This window comes from Anolis sagrei, chromosome 4 (assembly GCF_037176765.1).
Source record: "Anolis sagrei isolate rAnoSag1 chromosome 4, rAnoSag1.mat, whole genome shotgun sequence".
Lineage (NCBI taxonomy): Eukaryota > Metazoa > Chordata > Lepidosauria > Squamata > Dactyloidae > Anolis > Anolis sagrei.
Window position 1 is genome coordinate 204354614 of NC_090024.1, and position 23042 is coordinate 204377655.

Here is a 23042-nt window from a genome sequence, read left to right on the forward strand (position 1 = left end):
ATATACTTCCCCACACAAACAGGATTATAGCTGGTATTTTTATTATTATTGGCGAGTTAGATACATACATTCCTTTTGATGAATTTATTAACATCCTAAAGGACATTTAGCTATCCTTGTGTGAGTTGAGCCCCATTAAATTGAGAAACATTCTCCAATGTCCTTCTTAACATTACCCAAACCCACTGAAGGCTCATACTTCCTCTTAGCTTCACGAAAGGAAGAAGTCACACTGTTAACTTTATGTTCCATATTTTTAAACTTCCCATTTCAGTGGTTTTAAAAGGGTCCCTCCTGTAAAAGAAGGACTTCTTTGAAATCTCCTATAGAGTAGTATATTAAAACATGTCATGGGAAGAGGGTTCATAAATGAAAACAACTTCATTCAATTCTTCCTTTATTCAAGGGGAAAGTGATACAGAGTGGAATGATAACAACAAGCAATAGCAACTCTCTGGAACTTTAGACTTTTTAATTTCATTGCTCTCAGTTGTTGTACATAATAGAATTAGTGAAGATGGCATCAGGGAAACTGAATATCTCATTGCATTTCTTTTTAGGAATGATGAAAGTGTTGAGCAGTGTCAGTGGAATTGTCATCTATGTATCTGGAACAGTGATTTCTGGAAGCTTATTTGTATGTAATACAACTTCTCCCAAGAAAAGATGCCTGAATCAGTGGTCACTGTGGAATATATTAATGAAAAATATTTTTGGATTTAGGAGAATTAAGACATTTGTTTATAATCCCTCATAAAAACTCTGGGAATGTGGTTTATTTACATGCTGTACATTTTTTCTCTTTTGTCTGTACAGCTTGGACATCTGAGTTGGTTCCAGCTCTTTGTCCTTGTAATCAGTTCACAATCGCCTTGATATATCATTTGTCGATAAGACTTTATATCATAATATATGTCCTGTTTTCATAGAAAATAACCTTGCTGTAGTTTTGATTATTGCTGAAGGTGTAAGTGTGTATTAATAGAGGTCATTATAGAAACATGAGTCTTGGCAGGTTAGAACCCATGGTAATACATGGAAATGTTTAGTGTCTTTAAGGACCTCTAGAATAGGGCCATGGTTGGCTGCCCAGGTAGCAAACATGTGATACATTGGCAAGCATCAGATTGTGTTATTGTATTATTAATACATTTGCAAGAATTGGTGAAGTGGCCTTGTTCTTCATCAGTGACATACTGATGAGCTCAGCATTGGCAAAGCATTCAGTGTTGGAAAGGAGAGCTCAGAGCCCATCTTTTCACTGGGCATGGGCCAGTGCTCCAGCTCCTTGCCCAAAGCCAAAGCCTTTGGGTCCAAAGTTCTTGGCATAACAGCCTGCAATAAGGGAAAAGAAGTAATAAATAATTAGCAATTAACTCAAAAAGAAAAGTTATCAAAAAGAAAAGTTATCAGCAGAGTTGACTTAGGAGGGGCACAAAAATAGTCTAGGGACTTGCTGATCCAATTTATAGATTAAGCCCAAGCTTCTGAAAGTTACTTTTTGGTCAATATATCCCTAGCTATCATGACTGTTGGCCATGTTGTTTGAGGGATTTGGGGAGATGTAGCTCATAAAAGTAACTTTTCCAGGTTCTGATTTCAGATCGTAGTAATGTTATACTGAGGTCAGGCTTCTTGCTTCAGGTCATACGCTGAGGCAAAGGCAATTCCCGTACTCCCGATATGTTTTTTTTTAAATTGAGCAATCAAGGTTGCAATCAGCAGCACTTAGCTGCGTGAGAGAATGTTTTATGGAAAATGCACTGGAGGCAAAAGGAACAAAAGCTTCTTCCCATCCCCACCACCCAGATTTTGGTGGCTGCACTTAGCAAAAAATAACCACCATGAAAGATCATTCTCAGGGTTAAAAAACTATATGATGCAGAACTTCAAATTTGATTTAGCCATCAGAATGTCTGGTAAAAAGCAGATATGAAAATATTTTACAACCAACAATTTCACTATGTAACAAAAAAATTTTTTCTGTTCCTGGTTTGAAAGTATTATTTCCTGTTTAATTGTGCAGTACTTACTTTTAAAGTAGTTGTTATATTCCAGAAACTTCATTTTTGTGGCTGAGGGTAGTACTATTATTTCCTTCTGTCTAAGCCTTTTGTTTGTAATGTTCCTTGATGTAAATATGTCATTTTTAACCTTTCAATGTGCAGACTTATAAACTTTTTATAAGGGAGGAGAGTGAGAAGGGATCTAGGTTTTCTATTTGCAGCTGTATCAAACTCCCAAACGATCTTTCATCAATAACAACATACTGATGGTGTTTTGTCATAATTTTGCTGAGCTTAGAAAAGGTAAGTTTTGGACTACAAATTCCAAAATCCTCCCAGGCAAATTGAAACATGTCCCCATAACAACTGAACCCATTAAAATAGTACACTCAAAACTGTGATCCGATAACACACACACAAACAAGGATTCTGGACATCACTGATCATTAGTGATCATGTTTAAGTCTGCCCAGAGCTTGAAAGGTGCCTTTTGAATTATAACTCCCCAACCAGCATGGCTCTGGGAGTTATAGTACAATAAAGTAATGTTCCAAATTGTAATGTTACATCTTAGCTGTCCAAGACAATCTGGAGAGAGAGAAAACTTCCTATGTATACATCTGAAAACTGATTAGCAACTTTAACCATCACAAGCTACTAACTGCCCAGCATGGTTGAGACATCCTAAAACAGCACTTATTACCTTTGCAATAGATTTCACCATCCTTATCAGCCAAAGTAGTGGACTCTAGGCTTTTGCCGCACTTCGCACATCGAAAACAGGCCTTGTGCCATGACTGAGGACAACACAAGAGAGGGATTGTGAAAACCAGCACAGTGCAAACAGGGACACCAGGGTCTATGACATTAGATTATTCTCAGATACTTCGTTTTAGTACGACAGCATTCTCCAAAAGCAATACATAAGACCAGCAGTACAGCTTCCAATTCCCAAATCTAGTCTGTGCTATAATACTTTAAATAAATGCATTCCCTTCTTAGAAAAGAAAAGTGTAAAAGTGATTCTGTATGATTTACTTATTTAGAACATGTTCTCTCATTGTCATGGGTTCAATAAACTTTCAATAAAATCTGTGGATAAAATACAATAATATTTACCAATTACATACTGTGATTTCCAAATTGTGGGTTTAAAAAAAGCAGCTCTCCTATAGCTTTGAACATACACAGAGAAAGCCTTCTAAATACATTATGAAATATCTTGGGAGTTGGGCCCAAGTCTAAACACGAAATGCATTTATGTTTCATATGCACCTTATACACATAGCCTAAAGGTAATACTGTAGACATTATTTTTAATAATTTTGTGCATAAAACAAGATATGTGTACATTGAACCACGAGAAAGCAAACATGTCACTATCTCAGCAATTTTGAAATTTTAAAGTATTTGGACTTTAGATGTTCAGATAAGGGATACTCAACTTGAACATACACCTGAAAAATTAGGCCCTTCCCTAAGACAGATCTATCACTCTATTTATTTGTATAGATAATCTACATATCTGACAGCAGATTGTGTGAAGCTGTTGCAAAGTACTAGTTGTAGCACAGCCAACTAAGCTGCTTAATGTACTAAGAATTTATGATATAGAAATAAATATAACAAATATGGATGACAAATAATTGTAATGTATGACAAATACGTGTGCATCTATTTAGTTGTCTTCAGTCACATCTGGTTCACATCCAAATCAATCTATGACTGAAAGATAAATCAATGTTTGACTGAACTTAGTGCTAGCTGTCAGCAAGAAACTTTTACCTTTCCACCTCCAACCACCTTCTCAGCAGCATACACAGCCTGCCCACAGCGAGGACACCCATCAGCACCTCCCACTTTCTGTGCCATTTTGGAAGCATTGGGATTATTGGTGGGCTGATGTGGTTGAGGCCTGTGGGATTCAATGGAGAAAAAAATCATTTTGTATTAATAACTAAAATAATAATAATATAGAGATCCAGTGTAGAGCAGTGGTTTGAGCCTTGAACGGCAGTTCTGGAAACCAGAGTGTGAATCCCTACTCGGCCATGGATACCAACTGGGTGTCCCTGGGCAAGTCATATACTATGAGCCAAACATCTCATGACAGGGTTGTCATAAATTGGAAACAACTTACATAACAACTATATTTGTCATTTTGTGCAAACACACAAACATATATGTGTGTACCGATATACACAGTTTACGCACACACATAGAACAGAGCCATGAAAAAGTTCCATGTTAGGACAAAACTCTCAGAATTATCCAGTGACCCCACCAAGTATGACGGTTTCTATTATTTGTAGTCCAAATACAACTTTTCTGAGGAAAGTGTTTGATAAAGTCAATTTTGGCTGTGCTTATGGAAGAAATTGAAGAGCAAAATGATGTCTCATCAGTATTCTCAGGATAATAATAATAATAATAATAATAATAATAATAATAATTTATTTGTACCCCGCTACCATCTCCCCAAGGGACTTGGTGCGGCTTACATGAGGCCAAGCCCACAATACATCAATACAAGCAATAACAACAACAATAAATTAAAATAAAATAAAATAAAATAAAAATAAATTAAAATAAAACTCATAAACAAAAAAGCAATTACCTGTCAAAAAAGCATAATCCCTCCAACTAAATCATAGGCCAATGAATATGTGTACTGGTTTTCAATAATATATTTTTGAATTACTTTTGTCACCCTGCTAAAACATACAGATATTTTTGTGGTGGTACTAAAAGGGGAAACGCCAATATACATAAGAGACAAAATCCTTGACTGCTATAGACAAAAGATTTCCATTTGTTTTATAAAGGCACAATGACTCAAACTTACGCTTCGTGTTTGATCCCCAGTGCTTCTCCCTTGTCCATGCTCAAAGTTCCAGCTCCCTGCCCAAAGCCATAGCCTTTGGGTCCATACTTCTTCCCATAGCATGATTTGCAGTAGATCTCTTCTCCATGCACCGCCACTGTAGTGCTGTCCAAGTTCTTTTTACAGACCACTGCAGAAATTGGAGAGGAGGGAAAATACAAATTAGAAGCCTAAGTGCCGGGCCTGGCTTCTAAAATTGGCAGCCTAAAGAGATTTCTGCATTAGCAATTCAAAGTAATATATAGTTTAGGATGATGTGCAACATGGGATAATATGTTCACTGTAAAAAGCAGCAGTCAATAGACTAACCACAGCAATTGGGAACCAGTGAAGTCTCCAAATGTAGCTCCATAGAAAGTATGTTACTATAACTCAAGCAGGATATAATCAAGTCTCGTATTACATCTGACATCTAGGAATGGATACAACAGGTGTACTAATTTTAACTGTGAAAATGCACTCCTGCAGCTGATAAACCCTCTGTATCCAGATTCAAAGTTCAGGGCCCTTCCAGACAGGTCCAGGATCTGATCCCAGGTTTTCTGCTTTAAAATGGATTATATGAATCTGGACTACCAGATAATCTGGGGCAAACAGAAAACCTGGGATCAGATCCTGGGATAAAGGGCCTGTCTGCAAGGGCCCTCACTCCAGGAGCTAAAAATCTGTGAATCTGTTCTCTAATTTGCACTTCTATCTTGTCTGGATTAAGCTTCAATTTGTCCACTCATATCCATTCCATTACTGATCACAAAAAATGCTTTTAATATTAAAACAGCTTCTTTGGGAAAAAGGGAAACTCAGTGTTATCAGCATATCGGTAATACCAAAAATGAAAACTCTAGACAACCTCTCCCAGTGTTTTTGTGCACAAGTTAAAGGGCATGTAGAACAAAACTGAGCCTTGTGGAATACCACAGGCCAATGGCCATGGTGTGAAACAAGCATTTCTTAGCACCAGAACATATAATTTTCTGTACAGAAAAAAACCGTTTCCTGTATTATGTACCAATTTTACACAGAATAAGTCTGGAACTGTGAATCGCCTTTGTGGACTGCATAGCTACCAAAGACTTTCTCACAGTGGTAATGGCTAAAAATAGTTGTTGCTTTCGTAAAGAACAGCTGTGAAGAATTACATACCTATTCATCACAGCCTCTTTTTAGGCAGCCAGGACTCTTCCTTGCTGTTTTTATAAGACAGGCACAGGTCTTATACACATGTAGTAGTTCTCACCTCTTTTAGAATCCTGTTTACATCCTTAAGTTGTACACATTACAAATGTACCCAATAGAAAATGACATGTGAGAGCCTATGTTGTTGATTCTGCTTATTTCTACTACTACTAGTAGTAGTACTAGTAGTATTGTTATTATTATTATTTGTACCCCACTGTTCCCCAGCACAGAGACCCAAACGATACATCTACAAAAGCTGAATAAACTGTAGCATCTAAATAGCAGCTGAAATGGGAGATATTGCTTGCAAAATGTTGTATATGCCCCTGCAGAGCCATTGGCTGTGCTGGCTAAGACTGGATTTTTAGTCCAACAAAATTCTCCCCTCTTCCTCTTTTTAGACAAAGAAATGAAGGTCAATATGCTTCCCTCTCCCACTAGTTTAGATAATAAAATTAAGAATTTCAGCAAAACTATTAGAATGCAACACTACACAAACATATATGTGTTTGAATGTGCCTAATTTCCTGTTGACTTATGGCAACCCCATGAGTTTCATAAGGTTGTTTTTTTTAAGGCAGGGAATACTCAGAGTTGGTTTTGACAATGCCTTACTTTGAAACATAGCCTACAGCACTTGGTTTTCATTGGTGGTCTTCCGCCTATGTACTACTACTACTAATAATAATGAAAAAACTTTATTTTTATTTATTTATTATTTATTAATACACTTGTATACCGCTAATATCTCAGCCTAAATCGGCGACTCATTGCGGTTTACAACATTTAAAAACAACAATATTCAGATTAAAAATATAAAACACAAGTACATATACAATACACAGTATTGGGCCACCAATACAGACCAAAGTATCTCTTAATTAAAATCATAATCCAATTTCGTTGTCTGTGATTGCCAGTCCTTGATCATGAACTTCATCGCACAGGATTAGCCGAATGCTTGTTCAAACATCCATGTCTTCAGTTTTTTTCGAAATACCATCAGCGAGGAGGCTGATCTTATCTCTACAGGGAGGGCATTCCAAAGCCGCGGGGCCACCACAGAAAAGGCCCTGTCTCTCATTCCCACCAGCCGCACCTGTGAAGCAGGTGGGATAGAGAGTAGGGCCTCTCCCGAAGATCTTAGGGTCCTGGTGGGCTGATAGGCCGAGATACGTTCTGATAGATATGTTGGGCCAGAACCGTTTAGGGCTTTAAAGGCCAATGCCAGCACTTTGAATTGGGCCCGGTAGCTAATCGGCAGCCAGTGGAGCTGGTACAGCAGGGGAGTTGTATGCTCCCTGCGCCCTGCTCCTGTTAATACCATGGCTGCCGCCCGTTGGACTAGTTGGAGCTTCCGAGCCGTCTTCAAAGGCAACCCCACGTAGAGAGCGTTGCAGTAGTCAAGGCGGGATGTAACCAGAGTGTGGACTACCGTGGCCAAGTCAGACTTCCCAAGGTACGGTCGCAGTTGGCGCACAAGTCTTAACTGTGCGAATGCTCCCCTGGTCACCGCCGAAACCTGGGGGTCCAGGCTCAGCGATGAGTCCAGGATCACACCCAAACTGCGAACCTGTGTCTTCAAGGGGAGTGCGACCCCGTCTAACACAGGCTGTAACCCTATACCCTGTTCGGCCCTGCGACTGACCAGGAGTACCTCTGTCTTGTCTGGATTCAATTTCAATTTGTTCGCCCCCATCCAGACCGTCACAGCGGCCAAGCACCGATTCAGGACCTCGACAGCCTCCTTAGTAGCAGGTGGAAAGGAGTGACAGAGTTGGACATCATCTGCGTACAGATGACATCGCACTCCGAAACTCCGGATGATCTCGCCCAGCGGCTTCATGTAGATGTTAAACAACATGGGAGACAGTATTGAACCCTGAGGGACCCCACAAAACAAAGGTTGTGGGGTAGAACAGGAGTCCCCCAGTAACACCTTCTGAGACCGACCCTCGAGGAATGAACGGAGCCACTGCAAAGCAGTACCTCTGAGACCCATCCCCGCGAGGCGTCCCAGAAGGATACCGTGGTCGACGGTATCGAAGGCCGCTGAGAGGTCGAGCAGCACCAACAGGGACACACTCCCCCTGTCGAGCTCCCAACGGAGATCATCCACTAAGGCGACCAAGGCTGTCTCGGTACCATGCCCCGGCCTAAAGCCAGACTGTGCCGGATCCAGATAATCCGTGTCTACCAAGAATGCCTGGAGTTGTGAGGCCACCACACGTTCCATGACTTTGCCCAAAAAGGGGAGATTGGAAACAGGCCGATAGTTGACGAATTGAGTGGGGTCCAGTGATGGTTTCTTCAACAGCGGTTTTATCACAGCTTGCTTTAAGCTGGCTGGAATTTTGCCCTCCCGAAGGGAGGCATTAACCACCACCTTAACCACCACCTTATCCCACCCTATCTCCCCAATAGGACTCAGGGTGGTTAGCTTCCAGGATCAGATAACCCTGGTTAGCTTCCAAGATCAGATAGGATCTGGTTACATATAGGAATCTGAAAAGAAAGGCCCATATTGACCTATTTGTCCATCAGGTGCTATATTCTGGAATAGATAAAGACTCAATCTCTTTGCAATAGGATCAGACTTCAAACTACTGCTTCCAAATTCAAAGGAATTAGACCTTCAAATCCATTAGTATCCTCAGGGGAGACACAGTTGTGGCTGCCAACAACATTCAGCTTGCCTGCTAGCCCAAAATGAATTATCCTACTCTCAAAGAATGCAGAAACAAAACAAAGTGTTCCCTAAGGAATGTCACAGTAGCAACGGTAGCCGCAGCCTCTATACCTCACTACTAAATATGGGGCTCCAGAACTGGATTCCTCATCTTCATAGCCAAATATGGTGCTTTGTTTTTCCTAACTGGCTTTGGCTTCTCTGGAGACAAGTTACAGGAGGAGGAGGAGCAATAACCAGATGTAAAACCATGACAAGAGGATTGTTAAGAAACTCCTTCCAAGCAAAAATAACTGATGTTTCTGTAACTGGCTTGGAATGGAATCCTATGTTTGCCTGGCACAGATGTCCTGTAAAACACTATAATTTTAAGCATCAGTGTCTTAATTGGACTATTACACTGGCACACAACCATCTCAGTCTTAACCTGTGATTATCAGAGATACTTTATTTTATTTTTCTATATGCCTTGACATGCGAAATGGAAAAGAACATGGCTTGTTACTCCCATAATAATATTGAATTCTAAAATGGAATTCTGGCTCTGATGTCTGTGTAGAAGGACAGATTCTTTAAATAAATCAATACATTGTCACTGGTTTGACAGGAAGGCAGCACAATCCATCAGGGTTCAATAGCAGGAAACCAAATTATAAATAAATAGTGGGCTCCAGTTACATTAAAGCAAACAACATATTTGTCCTGAAATGTTTGGAAATACTAAACAGCTGACATTAGCAAAACAAAACAAAACCCTCACACCAAATATCCAGACCTTTTGAACTTTTCTGAGCTCATGGTTAAGGAATCTCCGTATCAAAACATTAGAGCTGGAGGCCTGAACTCAAAATAATGGATTGGAATTTGTCTTACATCCCTGAATGCATTGAAAAATGTCCTGCACAGAACTTAATGGGACTTCTGAAAAAAATATCTGTGGACATGTGCAAAAAAGTGTCATGTCAGCTTCCTTCAACTTCAACACAATTGTTATTGATTTTGTTTAATATGCAGAGTGGTATACACTAAAATAAATTTCAACAATTTTAAAACTTCAGCACAATAATTTAAATTGTTAAAATGATATCAAACAAGCAATGTAAAACCATGTACATAAACAAAATCGATAAAATCATTGGATCCCCAAAACCTTACTTTGGGCACTGGAATTAAGCCAGTTTTGGCAACATTCAGGGCTCTACAAACATTCTTCATATGATTTGGTATTCTACAGCCTTAGTACTACTAGAGAAAAGAGTTATCTTTGGTTTTACTGTCTGCATTTCATTTCTCTTTCAACACAAACTGCAATGTAGAAAAGACTTCATGGATAGCAAAATAAATGTGTTGGGTTTAAGATGCCAAAAGACTTTTCTGTGTTTTTGTTGCCACTGAATAATTTCCTTCTAGAACTGTTTAAATATGATACATATGTATTTAAAGGCTATGAAAATCAGTTGTTATCTGTACAAAATAAAAATTAAATTCATCAATGTGGATGGCATCACTGAATTAGGTTCAGCCCAGAAATCAAATAACCCATACATTTTGGAATCAAACATTTGTAAGGTAATTTGTAAGGAAATTGTTTTGTATATATACCATTTTCCCCATAAGAGATATAAAGTATCAAATAATTCAAAAAATTTCAAAGTGGCTATGCTCAGCAAGTTTGTCTTTTCCCAGTCTCTCTTTTTTCTGTCCCTTTTACCAAATGCCATTTCAGGTAAGCTGGTCTTTCACAGCTAAACCAAATTTGATCTTTTCCCCCATTACATTGGCTGCAGAAAGCCCAACATGAATTTACCATGCTGGGATGAATAAGTAATCTGAAGCTTATATGTGTGCTGCTATACTCACTGCATAAGAAGCATGATTTGTGGAAACTGTTGCCTTCACATTGCACCTCCTCAGCAAAGTACACTGTTTTTTGGCACACACCACACTTCTTTCCTCCACCCCAGTTTGGCATCCTGTAAAGACAATAAATGAAACAAATGTAATTGCTAGAAGATAAAACTAAGATGGGTAAAGAAACCACACTGACTCTATACAGAATTGCAAAACAGATATTTAAAACAATTGTTAAAAGCCAGTAGTCACTTTGGGATTGCTTGTGAAAAGATAAAACTTTGTGTGTTTTAATGATTAGACTCAAACTTGTCAGATAAGAGATTTGGTATTTGGAGATTGTATTGTATTTATAATATTGGCTTCCACTATTATTGTTTTGTGTTCCTATGCCTCTTTATTCCTGTATTGTTTTGTGTGCATTTGCCCCACAAACATGCAAATTCAACATACCGTAATAAGAAATGACTATAATAGCAGCTCCTAACTTGTTTTATTGGATATGTCTCAGTGCGATGTGTAAGGACAACATTGGTTTGTTCCCTAAGAATGAAATTACAAGATATAGATTTGTCACTAGAATAGTTAACATTTTGAAGTAAAACTGCCTCCATGCACTTGTCTCTTACCATTTTAGGAATGCTACCTTTCCTGTCCGAAGTTAAGAAGGAAACCAGTTATTGTTCAGGAATCCTATTCACACAACATGCCTGAATTTAGCAAATGTTGGACAAAAACAGTTCCCAGAATATTGTTAACAACAATCTAGTTCTAATCAGAATAAATCAGAGACACACTGCCAGTGAATTGTATGTGGCCCTGAGTTGGCTTATGCCATCCTGTACACACTATCAGTAGTCCCAGGATCTGGCTGAGGCCACAGAGGATGATCTCTTTAATTGCTATGATTGTCTTCAGTCAAGGGCATTATTTCCATCTCTGAAAGTTATTTCACCAGGGCTTGCTTCTGAGCATAGAGAACTGAGTTCTTGTATGTATACCCAAAGCATGTCGTACTAGGGCTTGGGCCCAGACCAGTTTGACTGAAAGTGATTTGCAATATGAGGTGGTACATTTCATGTAATCCCCAAAACAGAATGGGGAGGAGGGAACCGAAAAGCTGAGCAAAACAGATCAAGAGAGCAAGATTCATCAGGTACTGGAGAGGATGGAGTTAAGTCTGCATTATACCTGAGGCAGGGGTCTGCCAAGGGGCTCCTGGAGAAGATCCTGTGGCATCTTTCCTCTCTCCCCAACAGCAAAAACATTCAATAAGCTCCTCCTCCAGAGAGGCTGCTGGGAGCTCACTTTCCCAGCAGCACTTGCATGGGGCAGGCATTGAAAAGACTCTGAGTTCCTCTCAGAGCATGACGGGAGTTGAAGTTCTCTCCCTCTCTGTTTCTCAGCCAATAAAAGGCCTGGTTGTGTCCATGCCCTGATTGGCTGAGAATGGACACAAGTGGCAACTACAGTGTGTCTTATTTTTTTTTAAAAAAAATGTTATTGTAAAAACTTAAAATAATTCTAAAAATCAGTAGAGTTGTGATTTTTTTCTGAAACTTGGCAGTTGCAAATGTAGTATAAAACTGAGGTAGGTTTCATGCAGATCGGCCTTAAAATGACTGAGGATTGAGCCTTTAAAGTTTCCCATTGTAGCCAATTAGCTGAATCTTTGCTGAATGAAAATGGCAATACTCCTCCTGATTCGAGTAACTTTCCAGTAAAAAAAAAAGAGGGGTTAGCCTAAAATGGACCCCAAAACGGCATGCCTTTTGGGTGAAATTCACAAGCCTAGTGTGTAGATGCATGTTTCTTAAGCCTCTCTATTTGAAGGTATAAAACTTAAAGGGCAATCACACATCCTTTCTGTGGTAGTGATAATCTACGGATGAAATACATAGGTCCTCTCTATAGACATTATTGGAAGACTTATAGCTCCAAAGCAAACACAGAATCTAAACTTTGTGTAGATAGTCCTTATGACTTTGAGAGCAAGTACTATAATAGTTAGGAGATAGTTCATCTTTCTTTCCCAGCAAGGCTCCTGAACCTTTAACAGCTGAACAAAATGTAAGTTAAACAAAACTTTCTCCATCACTTTATTACCATGGTAAGAAAAGGTGATGTACAATTGTTGACAAAACAAACAAACCAACTGAGCGAGTACTATACAAACAAGACAAGTTTTAATGAAATCAGGTAATTTCAGGCGGGGTGATCAGAAGCAGAGAATACAGGCTCTTATTGTATGAATAGCTATGTACACAGAGGAATTTCTACAAGTACAATGTTTCCCATCAAACCTTACCTGCTGAAATCCCCTCTTCTATACAACTATTGTCTCCAAAATCCCCCCATCCTACTTGGTATCGATCAGCCCAAGAACAAAGTGATTTTCAGATATGAGTTGATCTATTGTTAAAGCCAGTAAAAAAAATATGTAAGAAGCACTGTCCACTAACAGTTACACAAGGACTAGAAGAAGAACGAGCACAAACAACATCATATGTGATCATACTGAATTGTTAGAAAGCCAGCATACTGCAGTGATTTGAGTGATGTATTAGGTCTCATGTCATATGATCTGTACCTTAGTGGAAACTGACAAGCCTTCCCTGAATAAATATTGCCCCCCAAAAATGAAACACTGACGCAACTCATAGTCATCTTGAGGTTATACAAGAAAAAATTGATTGTGAAATGGCCTCTGCAATACCTTACATGCAAGCAGGAAAAAACCCACTTAATATGACAATTGTACAAGAATGGAAATGGGGTTGTTAGTAACAGTATGATGTCACTGGACTCTACCTCATCTGTTTCCAGGCACAGCTGACAAGAGACCTGTCCAGCTAGACTGAAGTACATTGACTGAGAGACTGTTATTATGGACCTCATCACACTAGAAAAGAGTAGGTTCAAGTCACTGTTAATACTGCAGTTGAAGGTGGGGGCTGCAAGGTATTATTGAGCAGCCTTTCTAAAACCCTTTCCCCTAAATATTTTAGCTTAAAATTAATGGTATGGGTTTGATAAAGGACAATGAAATTGCAAAAGAAAAAGAAAAGAAAAACAAAAAAAATAGGCAACTGTTTTACAATCAAAGCGATACCTCCTACCCATTAAATAAATATTTATCCCTGTGGTCTATTTCACCACATCCTTTTGTCCATAATGTCCCACAAACTAACATTTTGTGTTCTTCCAGCCCTGCCTCTCAGCCAACTCATTCCAGCTTGAGGGTTGCTTAGATTGCCTTAAAAGGAGATATGGCTCAGAGACTCTCATTTCCTTCTGCTGGAGCAGGAGCTCAGTAAACTGTGCAGGAAGGAGGCCAAGCCTGACTTTCACAGACAGGAGTGAAGTTAAAAGACTGTTTCTTTCAGAGGTACAGTGGTGACTATGAACTTATAAGACATAAACACAACTGGTGCAGGGAGCACAGACAGGAACTTTGGTGGCCAAACTGCAGAATTTTAGCAGTATGAAACCACAATTACTGTCATGGCTATGGAATTCTAGGATTTGTAATTTTCTGATATATTTACCCTTCTCTGTCAGAAACGCCTGGTGCCACAACAAACTACAAATCCCTGGATTCCATAGCATAGAGCTATGGCAGCTAAAGTGTCAAACTGCTATAATTCTGCAGTATGGATGGGAGGCAGGTCAGCAAAGAAATGAGTTTAATTGGCACTGTTACCACCTAATATATGTAAAATACCATGATAGTGTAAAATATTTACAGTATGCACAGATGTTATGTGATCATTCCAGATCATTTGATGTGATCGGTCTACATAAACTCTGATGGAACCCACAGTCTTGAGAAGTCATATAAATAGATGAACAGAGCCTACCTGGGTAGAACCACAGTATCACACGGATTCTAGATTTTGTAAGCTGTCCACTAAAACTTAATGAGCAAGAAAGGAGGATGTTAATCCGAGTATCAAGTAAGATGTCAGTTGTAACTCTTAAAAAAGCTGGAGAGCTCTACAGATGAAATGGGAAATATTATCCATGAAATAATCACTACTTGGATATTTCACAAGCTAGGATTTATAGATGGCTACAAGAAGAAAGTTATTGATTTGAAATAATACTATCAAATTCCATTTGGACTTTGTAAAAACGCATTTGGGAAACAAAGGTCTGATGAGACCACAACTATGCTTTCTGGCCTTGCTGTAAAACTGTGTGGGGCAGGATAAAGATACACTGAAACATAATGATGGCAGCATCATGTTATGGGTGTGCTTTTCCTTTATAGCAGTGATTTCAAACTTTGGTCCTTGAGGTGTTTTGAAGTTCAATTTCCAGAAGCCCTAGTGGCTTCGAACAAAAGTCAGGAATTTTAGGATCTTTTCAGAATTTTAAGGTTTGGCTGGCATGCATATTTATGATATGGAAAAGATAGAATTAATAAAGATTTCTATAGACATCCCATAACAGCAAATCTATTGGCAATTTGGAAAAAAAAATATAAGGTGGGGATGGAACAAAAAAAATCCCGTTATGGCTGCAACCCCTGAAAGCAACTTTAAATCCAATTTTAACGAGTAACTGAAGAAAATGGGCATGGAGACTAAAAGGAAGAGAAAAGTTTGGGATAAATGATTGGTTTCCCTATAATAATAATAATAATAATAATAATAATAATAATAATAATAACTTTATTTATACCCCGCCACTATCTCCCCAATGGGGACTCGGAGCGGCTTACATGGGGCTAAGCCCGGACAACATATTACAACAAAATAAAACCAGAACATAAACAATAAACAACATTGTCAAATTACATCAAGAAAAAAGAAAAAATTATAAACACAGTCATAAAATAACATTCCAATAAGCACAATCACAATACCAACGGGTGGGCCACATGTACAGGATAAAAACAATTCTAAGACTCTATTGAGATAAAAATAGGAGCAAGTTATCTGCAGGGAACTCGTAAAAACATACATAGTTGTGAAGCTAAACTTCCCATTTACCTACTATTATAGGATATATTTTTAAAAGATAATAAAGTAGAATTCACTTAAAGAAAATTGCAATTTGAGAATAATTTAGAGAAAAGAAATAAGGGATTAATCTTCAGATTATATATGTATATATTAGAGTGCAATCTAGAAGATAATCAAATAAAAACAGCAGTGATCTTGTGAGTTAAAGATTTTGGGGAAAATATTGAGTTACATGATTGGGAATATTTATGGGAAAGAGAATTTAAATTCTCAATAGAAGATCTTTTAGAGAGAACATGTATAAAATGTTTTATAGAAGCTATGTAACACCTGAGATAATAGCTAAAATAGACAAATCTCACCGGGGGGAATTGGTAGAAATGTAAAGTACAGAAAGGTACCTTTTTTCATGCCTGGTGGACTTGAAAGTTGGTACAAACATTTTGGGAAAAAGCAATTAAAGAAACAAATAATAATATTATTATAATGGTTAGGAAAACTCCAGAGACGTGCCTCTTAGGGTCATTTGGTAAAAAAAAAAAATCAGTAAAGAAGATGTAGAAATGTGTCAATACAGTTTTGTTGCAGTGAAAATAATTATAGCAACATCTTGGAAAGGAGAAAAAGAGTTATTGCTAAAGGAGTGGAGAAAAAAATGATTAGAATATATCCAAATGGCCAAGCTATCCAATGGTAATGAAGATTTTGTTAAGAAATTGAGGCCTTCATTTGGATATCTAGAAAAAAGACAAAATATATTTCAAAGTAGTCACAAAAATATATTTCAAAGTAGTCACAAAAAAGACAAAATATATTTCAAAGTTATTAATGTAGGATATGGGGAGGGGTTTTTTTTTGAGACATTAATTTGACACGGGGGGTACCGGAAGTAATAAGCTGTGGTTCATGGGGAGGGGGGTTCAAGGGGATTGTATAACTGTATTATGTGCATTCCAGTATCTTTAAAAGTTTTTCTTTCTCATATTCTGTATGCCATTAATTCACTTAATAAAAAAAACACAGACACAAACACACACATGGAATTTTAGGAGCTGGTCTGAAGGACAAAACTTTGGGAACCATTGTTCCACAGGAAGCAAGGTTGAGTGAAAGACTGATGGAGAAAAAAATTCAGTCTATTCTAAAAGAGAACCCATTTTGGAATATCAGGGATCTGGAAAAAACGTTTGCCTTCCAACAGAACAATGAACCTAAGTACAAAAGTAACATGAAGTGATCTGAAAATGTCTTAGAATGGATGGATAATAGCATAGACTTCAATTTGATTGTGAATCTGTGGCAATAAAATGTGGAAAATGTGTATATACGCACCTGCTTGTGTATGTGCTTGGAGAAAGCGTCTAGGTTATGATGGACAGTGAAGGAGTTTCTGACTCAGAATTAAGAAGCGTGAGTCACCTATCCACAACCATTAAACATTCTCAGCTGATAACCAAAGAATGTACAAATCTCTGATTGGCACAAAACAGAGCACACTACAAGTTGAGGCAAAGCTCAGAAGCTTTGCTTATCCAAGCTACAACTGGAGCAGCCCATCATACAGTTGACCCAAGGCCAACTATATTATCTGTCTGTTCAGCAAATAATTAGGAAAACCACAGAAACAGTAGAACTTTCTTTGAATTTAGAGGAAATGCTGCCACCTGCTTGCTAGGCAGTATCAATCACTGACAATCCAGTGCATAATAATTTGGGGTGTTGTGGTTTAGTCCAAAACTTTTGATCACATTCTAAATCCAGCATGATGTCAATAAAATATTGTTATGTCTTGAAAGATAATAATATTGAATTACATTTACTGAATGTACAGACACAAATAATGTGTGGCGATCAAACACAGCTATTTCAGTGGGAAGTCACAAATCTGCAAGAGGCAGCCCTGTTAGGCACCACATTAGCATAATACTAGCACAGATCAACCCCCCCCCCCTCCAAAAAAAACATTAGTGTCTGGTTTTTACATCTTTTCCTGAGGTTATTTGGGGCACTTATTTAGAAAAATGCATTGGACAGCTTGCATCAGCTCTAGTTTCGTAGATATAGTTATCATGATTTTCTATGGCGAACAAATGAAACTGGTAAAAGGCATCTACTCTGTATCCCAAAGACTAGAGATGATAGGTGGAAACTAATGACATTTTTGGAATCAGCATGTCAAATATATCCAGAAACAGGACTAACATTTGAGACATCAAAATGTGTGTTGCCCCAAGTATTGGTTGTGATTTCCCAGGAGTTGAGTGGGACCTCAAATGCAAGCAATCTGTCTCACTCATTTTTGAGTGGATGAATGGGGAGTTGATCAACCATACCCTTGTACAATGGATAAACAGGACCTTGGCACCTGGTATATAATTGGCTTTTCAGCTGTGGAATCCAGTGTAAATAAAATGCCTTGTATTTACACTATACTAACAGTGAAGGATATTAACCTTTGATGCTGTCCAGTCTCTTGAACCTGAACAGAATAACTAATTAAATAGCTTTTTTATCTGGCTTATCTCATTTCCTGGTCATCAAGGGGCTTTGATGTTATTATTATTATTATTATTATTATTAGATAAAATTCAAAGTCCTGGTGAGTATTGGATCAGATGTCCTTCATAGGGGGAAGATCCCTAATTAATCAAGCTTCGTATCAATGGTCCTTAAGTCTTTTTTTTTTTTGTGTGTGTTATTATGGAACAGGTTGGGAATCACATAAATACTGTGGAACATCTACCCATGTCCTTAAAAATGTCCTTTAAAATGTCCTTAAACTAATTTTCAAAGAAACAAGGATATTTTTTAAAACCCACAATTTAACTCCTATTTTATTGCCTACCTGGGCTGCACATTAAGAAAACCTTTGTGCCCCATGCTTGAAAGTTTTTTAATAGAAAAGTTTTTAAAAACACATACGTAAAGCTGTTTCATGTTTCTTTTTCATCTCTAAGCCTGATTGCATAAAAAATGCCACAACATTAGAAAAATAAAGTTGCTAAGACTCAACAGTTGGTGACCTGATACAACCTGAAAATGTGACTATGACTAAAATTAAATAGAATTATTTATCTTCTCCCAGTGTATAGAAGAGACCAGACTTTGGACTTCTTCAAAATGAGCTGTATTCAAAGAATTATTGCATTACTTTTGAGACTGAGAGAAAAAGGTTGGAAGTATAAGCTTTTGTGGACTAAGGGCCCTTCCAGACAGGCCCTGTATCCGACAATCAGATCCCAGGTTTTCTGCTTTAACCTGGATTATATGAGTCCCCACTGTCAGATATTCTGAGATAAACAGAAAACCTGGGACCAGATCCTGGGATATAGGCCCTGTCTGGGAGGGACCTAAGTCTACTTAATTAGATGCAACTGAAGCAAGTGACTATTTCAGTATTTCTATTTCCCATGTTTAATGCAAACAGCAATGAACAGAACACTTAATTAAAAAATGACCACCTGCTACTTTCTGCATATTACTTGGAAATTATTGATTCACAGCAATGACAAACTTCAAGTGAAAGAATGATAAGAATAGAACAACCAACTCAGTGGGAAATACTCGGTGGGAATTTATCAGTTCTACTAGTATGAGAAGCATACTCAAGATTTAATGCAGTCAAATTATTTGAAAATCCTGTTAATGTATGAATATATCTTAAATCATCAGATCCATCCACTGAGTGCCCTTTCAGACAGGGCTAAACCCTGGGAGGAACTGGGATATTTAATCCCAGTTTACTCCAGATTAATTTGGGTCACCATCACAGGTATTTGGGCCTGTGCAGAAGGGTGCTTAGTTTGACTGCTATCGTCTATTCAGAGTTACATAGGCTTTCCAATATTTTACAAATAGGCTTTCCTCATCCTGAAATCTATAATCTTTTAATTACTATCCCAACAATTGAACCTGAATTTTTCATTATACCGGGGGAGGGAGGGTCCTTACCTTCAAACTCCCAATCAGAATGATGTGGGAGGATTTTTCACCTATTTTAGTACAGTTTTAAGGCAACATGTAAACTTTACTAATAAAAGTATAGGATATGGATATGTTCCAGATTAATGAGATATTATTGTTGTTCTCTTATGTATCAGGTGCACACACGTTCTCTTAGGGTCCTTACACACAGCCCTATATCCCAGAATGTCAAGGCAGAAAAACCCACAATATCTGCTTTGAACTGGGTTATCTGACTCCACAGTCAGATAATGTGGGATTTTCTGCCTAGTTATTCTGGGATATAGGGAGGTGTGGAAGGACCCTAATTCTCTAATACTGCCCAATGTTCCCTTACTCCTAGTGTATTCTGCAGATCAACTTGTTCTCTCCTATAGCTGCTAACAATATCTTTGCCCAATTAATGCCTGGGGTCCTTTTGGCCCAAGTAAACATTATTGCAGGCAGGCAGTGAATTACCTCACCACTATGATAAACTAGACCCTAATTTTGTAGTGTGGTAAATGGTTCTGCCAAATCATCCACAGACACTGCAGTCTTGATTTTTTTACAAACCAGGTGCCTGGTGATTAACTTAACGTCTCAACCCCAATATGTTGGGAGTCCATTTTTTGTTCCAACCACCTACTGAAACACTTTGCTTTCAAAACACGTAACTGTATCTAGTTTAACATTATTTAAATGTTTACATTTACATGGTAACCTTTTGTGTAATCATTACTTTCCTGTTAATTTTCTGCAACCTGCTAGCCACACAGAACCCCATAATTAACCTAAATGAATCTATCAAGAAGAACACCGAGCCTTAGTTAAACCAGAGTTTCTCAATCTCTGCTCCTCCAGATGTTTTGGACTTCAGCTCCCACAATTCCAAACAGCTGGCAAGCTGGCTGGGATTTCTGGGAGCTGAAGTCCAAAACACCTCGAGGAGCAATTTGAAAAACATTGGGTTAAACTGATAGTAAACTGTTAATTGGAAAGAGCATTTGCAACAGATGGCCTAGACAGGCACTTTGCTTTTTTTCCTTTTTGGCCATATGGGCCAGAGATGGGCTTTCCCTTGGAAGGTTTGTGGAATGTGAAAGAGGACCAGAAAACAATCTCACAAGTGCTTATGGCAGCAATTCCTTTTAAGTAGCTTGTTAGCTACAACTCAGTAGCTGCCTCATTCTTTATACCATCATTTGTGTCTATGCAAAATAAAAGGGAAATAATTTGACAGTGATGTGTAGGCATTTGAAAGAGAGCAATGGAGAAAGGAATTTAGGGCTTATCTGCAATGTAGATTATCTCATTCCCCTTTCATGCGTTGTTTGAATCCCCTAATTTTAATCTATTTTCCCTCCTTTTTTGGCAAGGTCACTCAATTTATTTCTATGGTTAAGCAGGGATTCAAACCCTGGTCTCAAATCATAGCTCAAAGCACTACTGGCTCTTCTCTCTTCTAAGCATCCTAAATTGTACAAAGGAATTCTCTGAGTAAGCAGCTAAGAATGTAATTTATGGCTCTTTCACACACACAACTATAATATGGCCTCCATATTCATAGATTCTATTAACTATGAATTCAAAACATTCAGAGAGCAAACCTCAAAAAGCAAACCTTAATTTTGCCATGCAGTGAGCACTATGCTGAAGTGTAGGTATGCCTTGCTACCGGGATTGTGGCGCAGCTGGCTGAGTGTCAGCTGCATTAAGATCACTCTGACCAAAAGGTCATGAGTTCGAAGCCAGCCCGGGCTGGAGTGGGTGTCCAGCCATTGTGTAGCCCGTTGTCGACCTTTGCAACCCGAAAGACAGTTGCATCTGTCAAGTAGGAAAATAAGGCACCACCTTGTGTGGGAGGCTAAATTTAACTAATTTATGAGGCCATAAAGAAAGAAGACTCCGGGGAATGTGGAATGCGGAAGAACTTCATCGGTGTCGTTGATGGACGATGAAAAGCAGCAGCTCCCCTGGCGGCCAGAAAAAAAAGTTAAATAGCCTTTGTCTGTTAAATGTTGTTTGTCAAACTGGCATTGAATGTTTGCCATATATGTGTTTACTGTAATCCGTCCTGAGTCCCCTGCGGGGTGAGAAGGGCGGAATATAAGAACTGTAAATAAATAAATATATAGCCACTGACTTTTCACAGATTCTGGGGCTCTCTCTGGCATTCATTTGAATTGTTAACCATTTCACTACATATTTTGGCACTAAAGCCCAGGACATACAATGGGCCCATTGTGTTCTACTTTTCAGTGAGGCACTAGAGCTCTTTGTTCGAGAATCCTAAATACCTCTTCCTTCCTTTCAGTCTTTTGGAATCCTGTGAACCGCAGCACTGAGTTGAAGTGGAATCGAAGCACTGTAACTGTGTAGTGTGAATGGGACCTTGATCAAATGAAAATGCTGGTCTTCTCTTGGCAGGGGCTTGAAACGTGTGCCTTGTTCTTTGTTCTTTCCTTTATGCTGAGATGCTACAAGTCAAATTATAATTTTTGATAACAGTGATGAGGTCAGGGATTTTGGTCACAAAAACCGAAAACCTACTCTTCTAAAGCTGTAGTCCTAATCAGAATTCAATGAAGCTGATATTAGCATTTTTAAAAATGTGGGGGGATATTATTCTGGCTTGGTCCTTAAATAATCTTGATTCCAGTATGGCCTTCGGCAAAGTCCCCCATGACCTTCTTGCAAGTAAACTAGTCAAATGTGGGCAAGGTAATACTACTATTAGGTGGATCTGTAATTGGTTAAGTGACTGAACCCAAAGGGTGCTCACCAAGAGTTCCTTTTCATCCTGGAAAGAAGTGACTAGTGGGGTGCCGCAGGGTTCAGTCCTGGGCCCAGTTCTGTTCAACATCTTTATTAATGACTTGGATGACGGTATAGAAGGCATACTTATCAAGTTTGCAGATGACACCAAATTAGGAGGGATAGCTAATACTCCAGAGAGCATGATCAGAATTCAAAATAACCTGAACAAATTAGAGAGTTGGGCCAAAACTAACAAACTGAATTTCGACAAGGACAAATGTAAGATGCTATACTTAGGCAGAAGAAAAAAAACAGGGAATGCCAAGATACAGAATGGGTAATGCCTGGCTCGACAACAATCCATGTGGGAAAAATCTTGGGAGTCTTCATGGACAACAGATTGAACATGAGCTAACAATGTGATGCAGCAGCTAAAAAGCCAATGGGATTTTGGGTTGCATAAAAAGGAGTATAGTATCTAGATGGAAGGAAGTCATGGTGCCCTCGTATTCTGTTCTGATTAGACCTCACCTGGAATGCCATGTCCAATTCTGGGCACTACAGTTCAAAAGAGATATCGACAAACTAGAAGGTTTTCAGAGGAGGGTGACTAAAATGATGAAAGGTCTGAAGACCATGCCCTATGAGAAGCGTCTTAAAGAACTGGGTATGTTGAGCCTGCAGAAGAAAAGGTAGAGAGGAGACATGATAGCCATATATAAATATGTGAAAGGGTGTCAGAAAAAAGGGGGAGATGACTT

At 38.5% G+C, this 23042-nt stretch overlaps 1 protein-coding gene across 1 annotated transcript in view; it reads right to left on the reverse strand.

The window, feature by feature from the left end:
- Positions 1–384: 384 nt before the first annotated feature.
- CSRP1 (cysteine and glycine rich protein 1) overlaps positions 385–23042 on the reverse strand; it is a 32093-nt gene continuing 9435 nt past the window's right edge. Inside the window, exons 2-6 of the mRNA XM_060772540.2 lie at positions 10619–10731; positions 4852–5020; positions 3792–3921; positions 2710–2803; positions 385–1335 (exon numbers count right to left, since the gene is read on the reverse strand). Of these exons, the coding sequence (XP_060628523.1) occupies positions 1259–1335; positions 2710–2803; positions 3792–3921; positions 4852–5020; positions 10619–10730 (582 nt within the window). The 5' untranslated portion in view covers position 10731 and the 3' untranslated portion in view covers positions 385–1258. The remainder of the gene's footprint in view (positions 1336–2709; positions 2804–3791; positions 3922–4851; positions 5021–10618; positions 10732–23042) is intronic.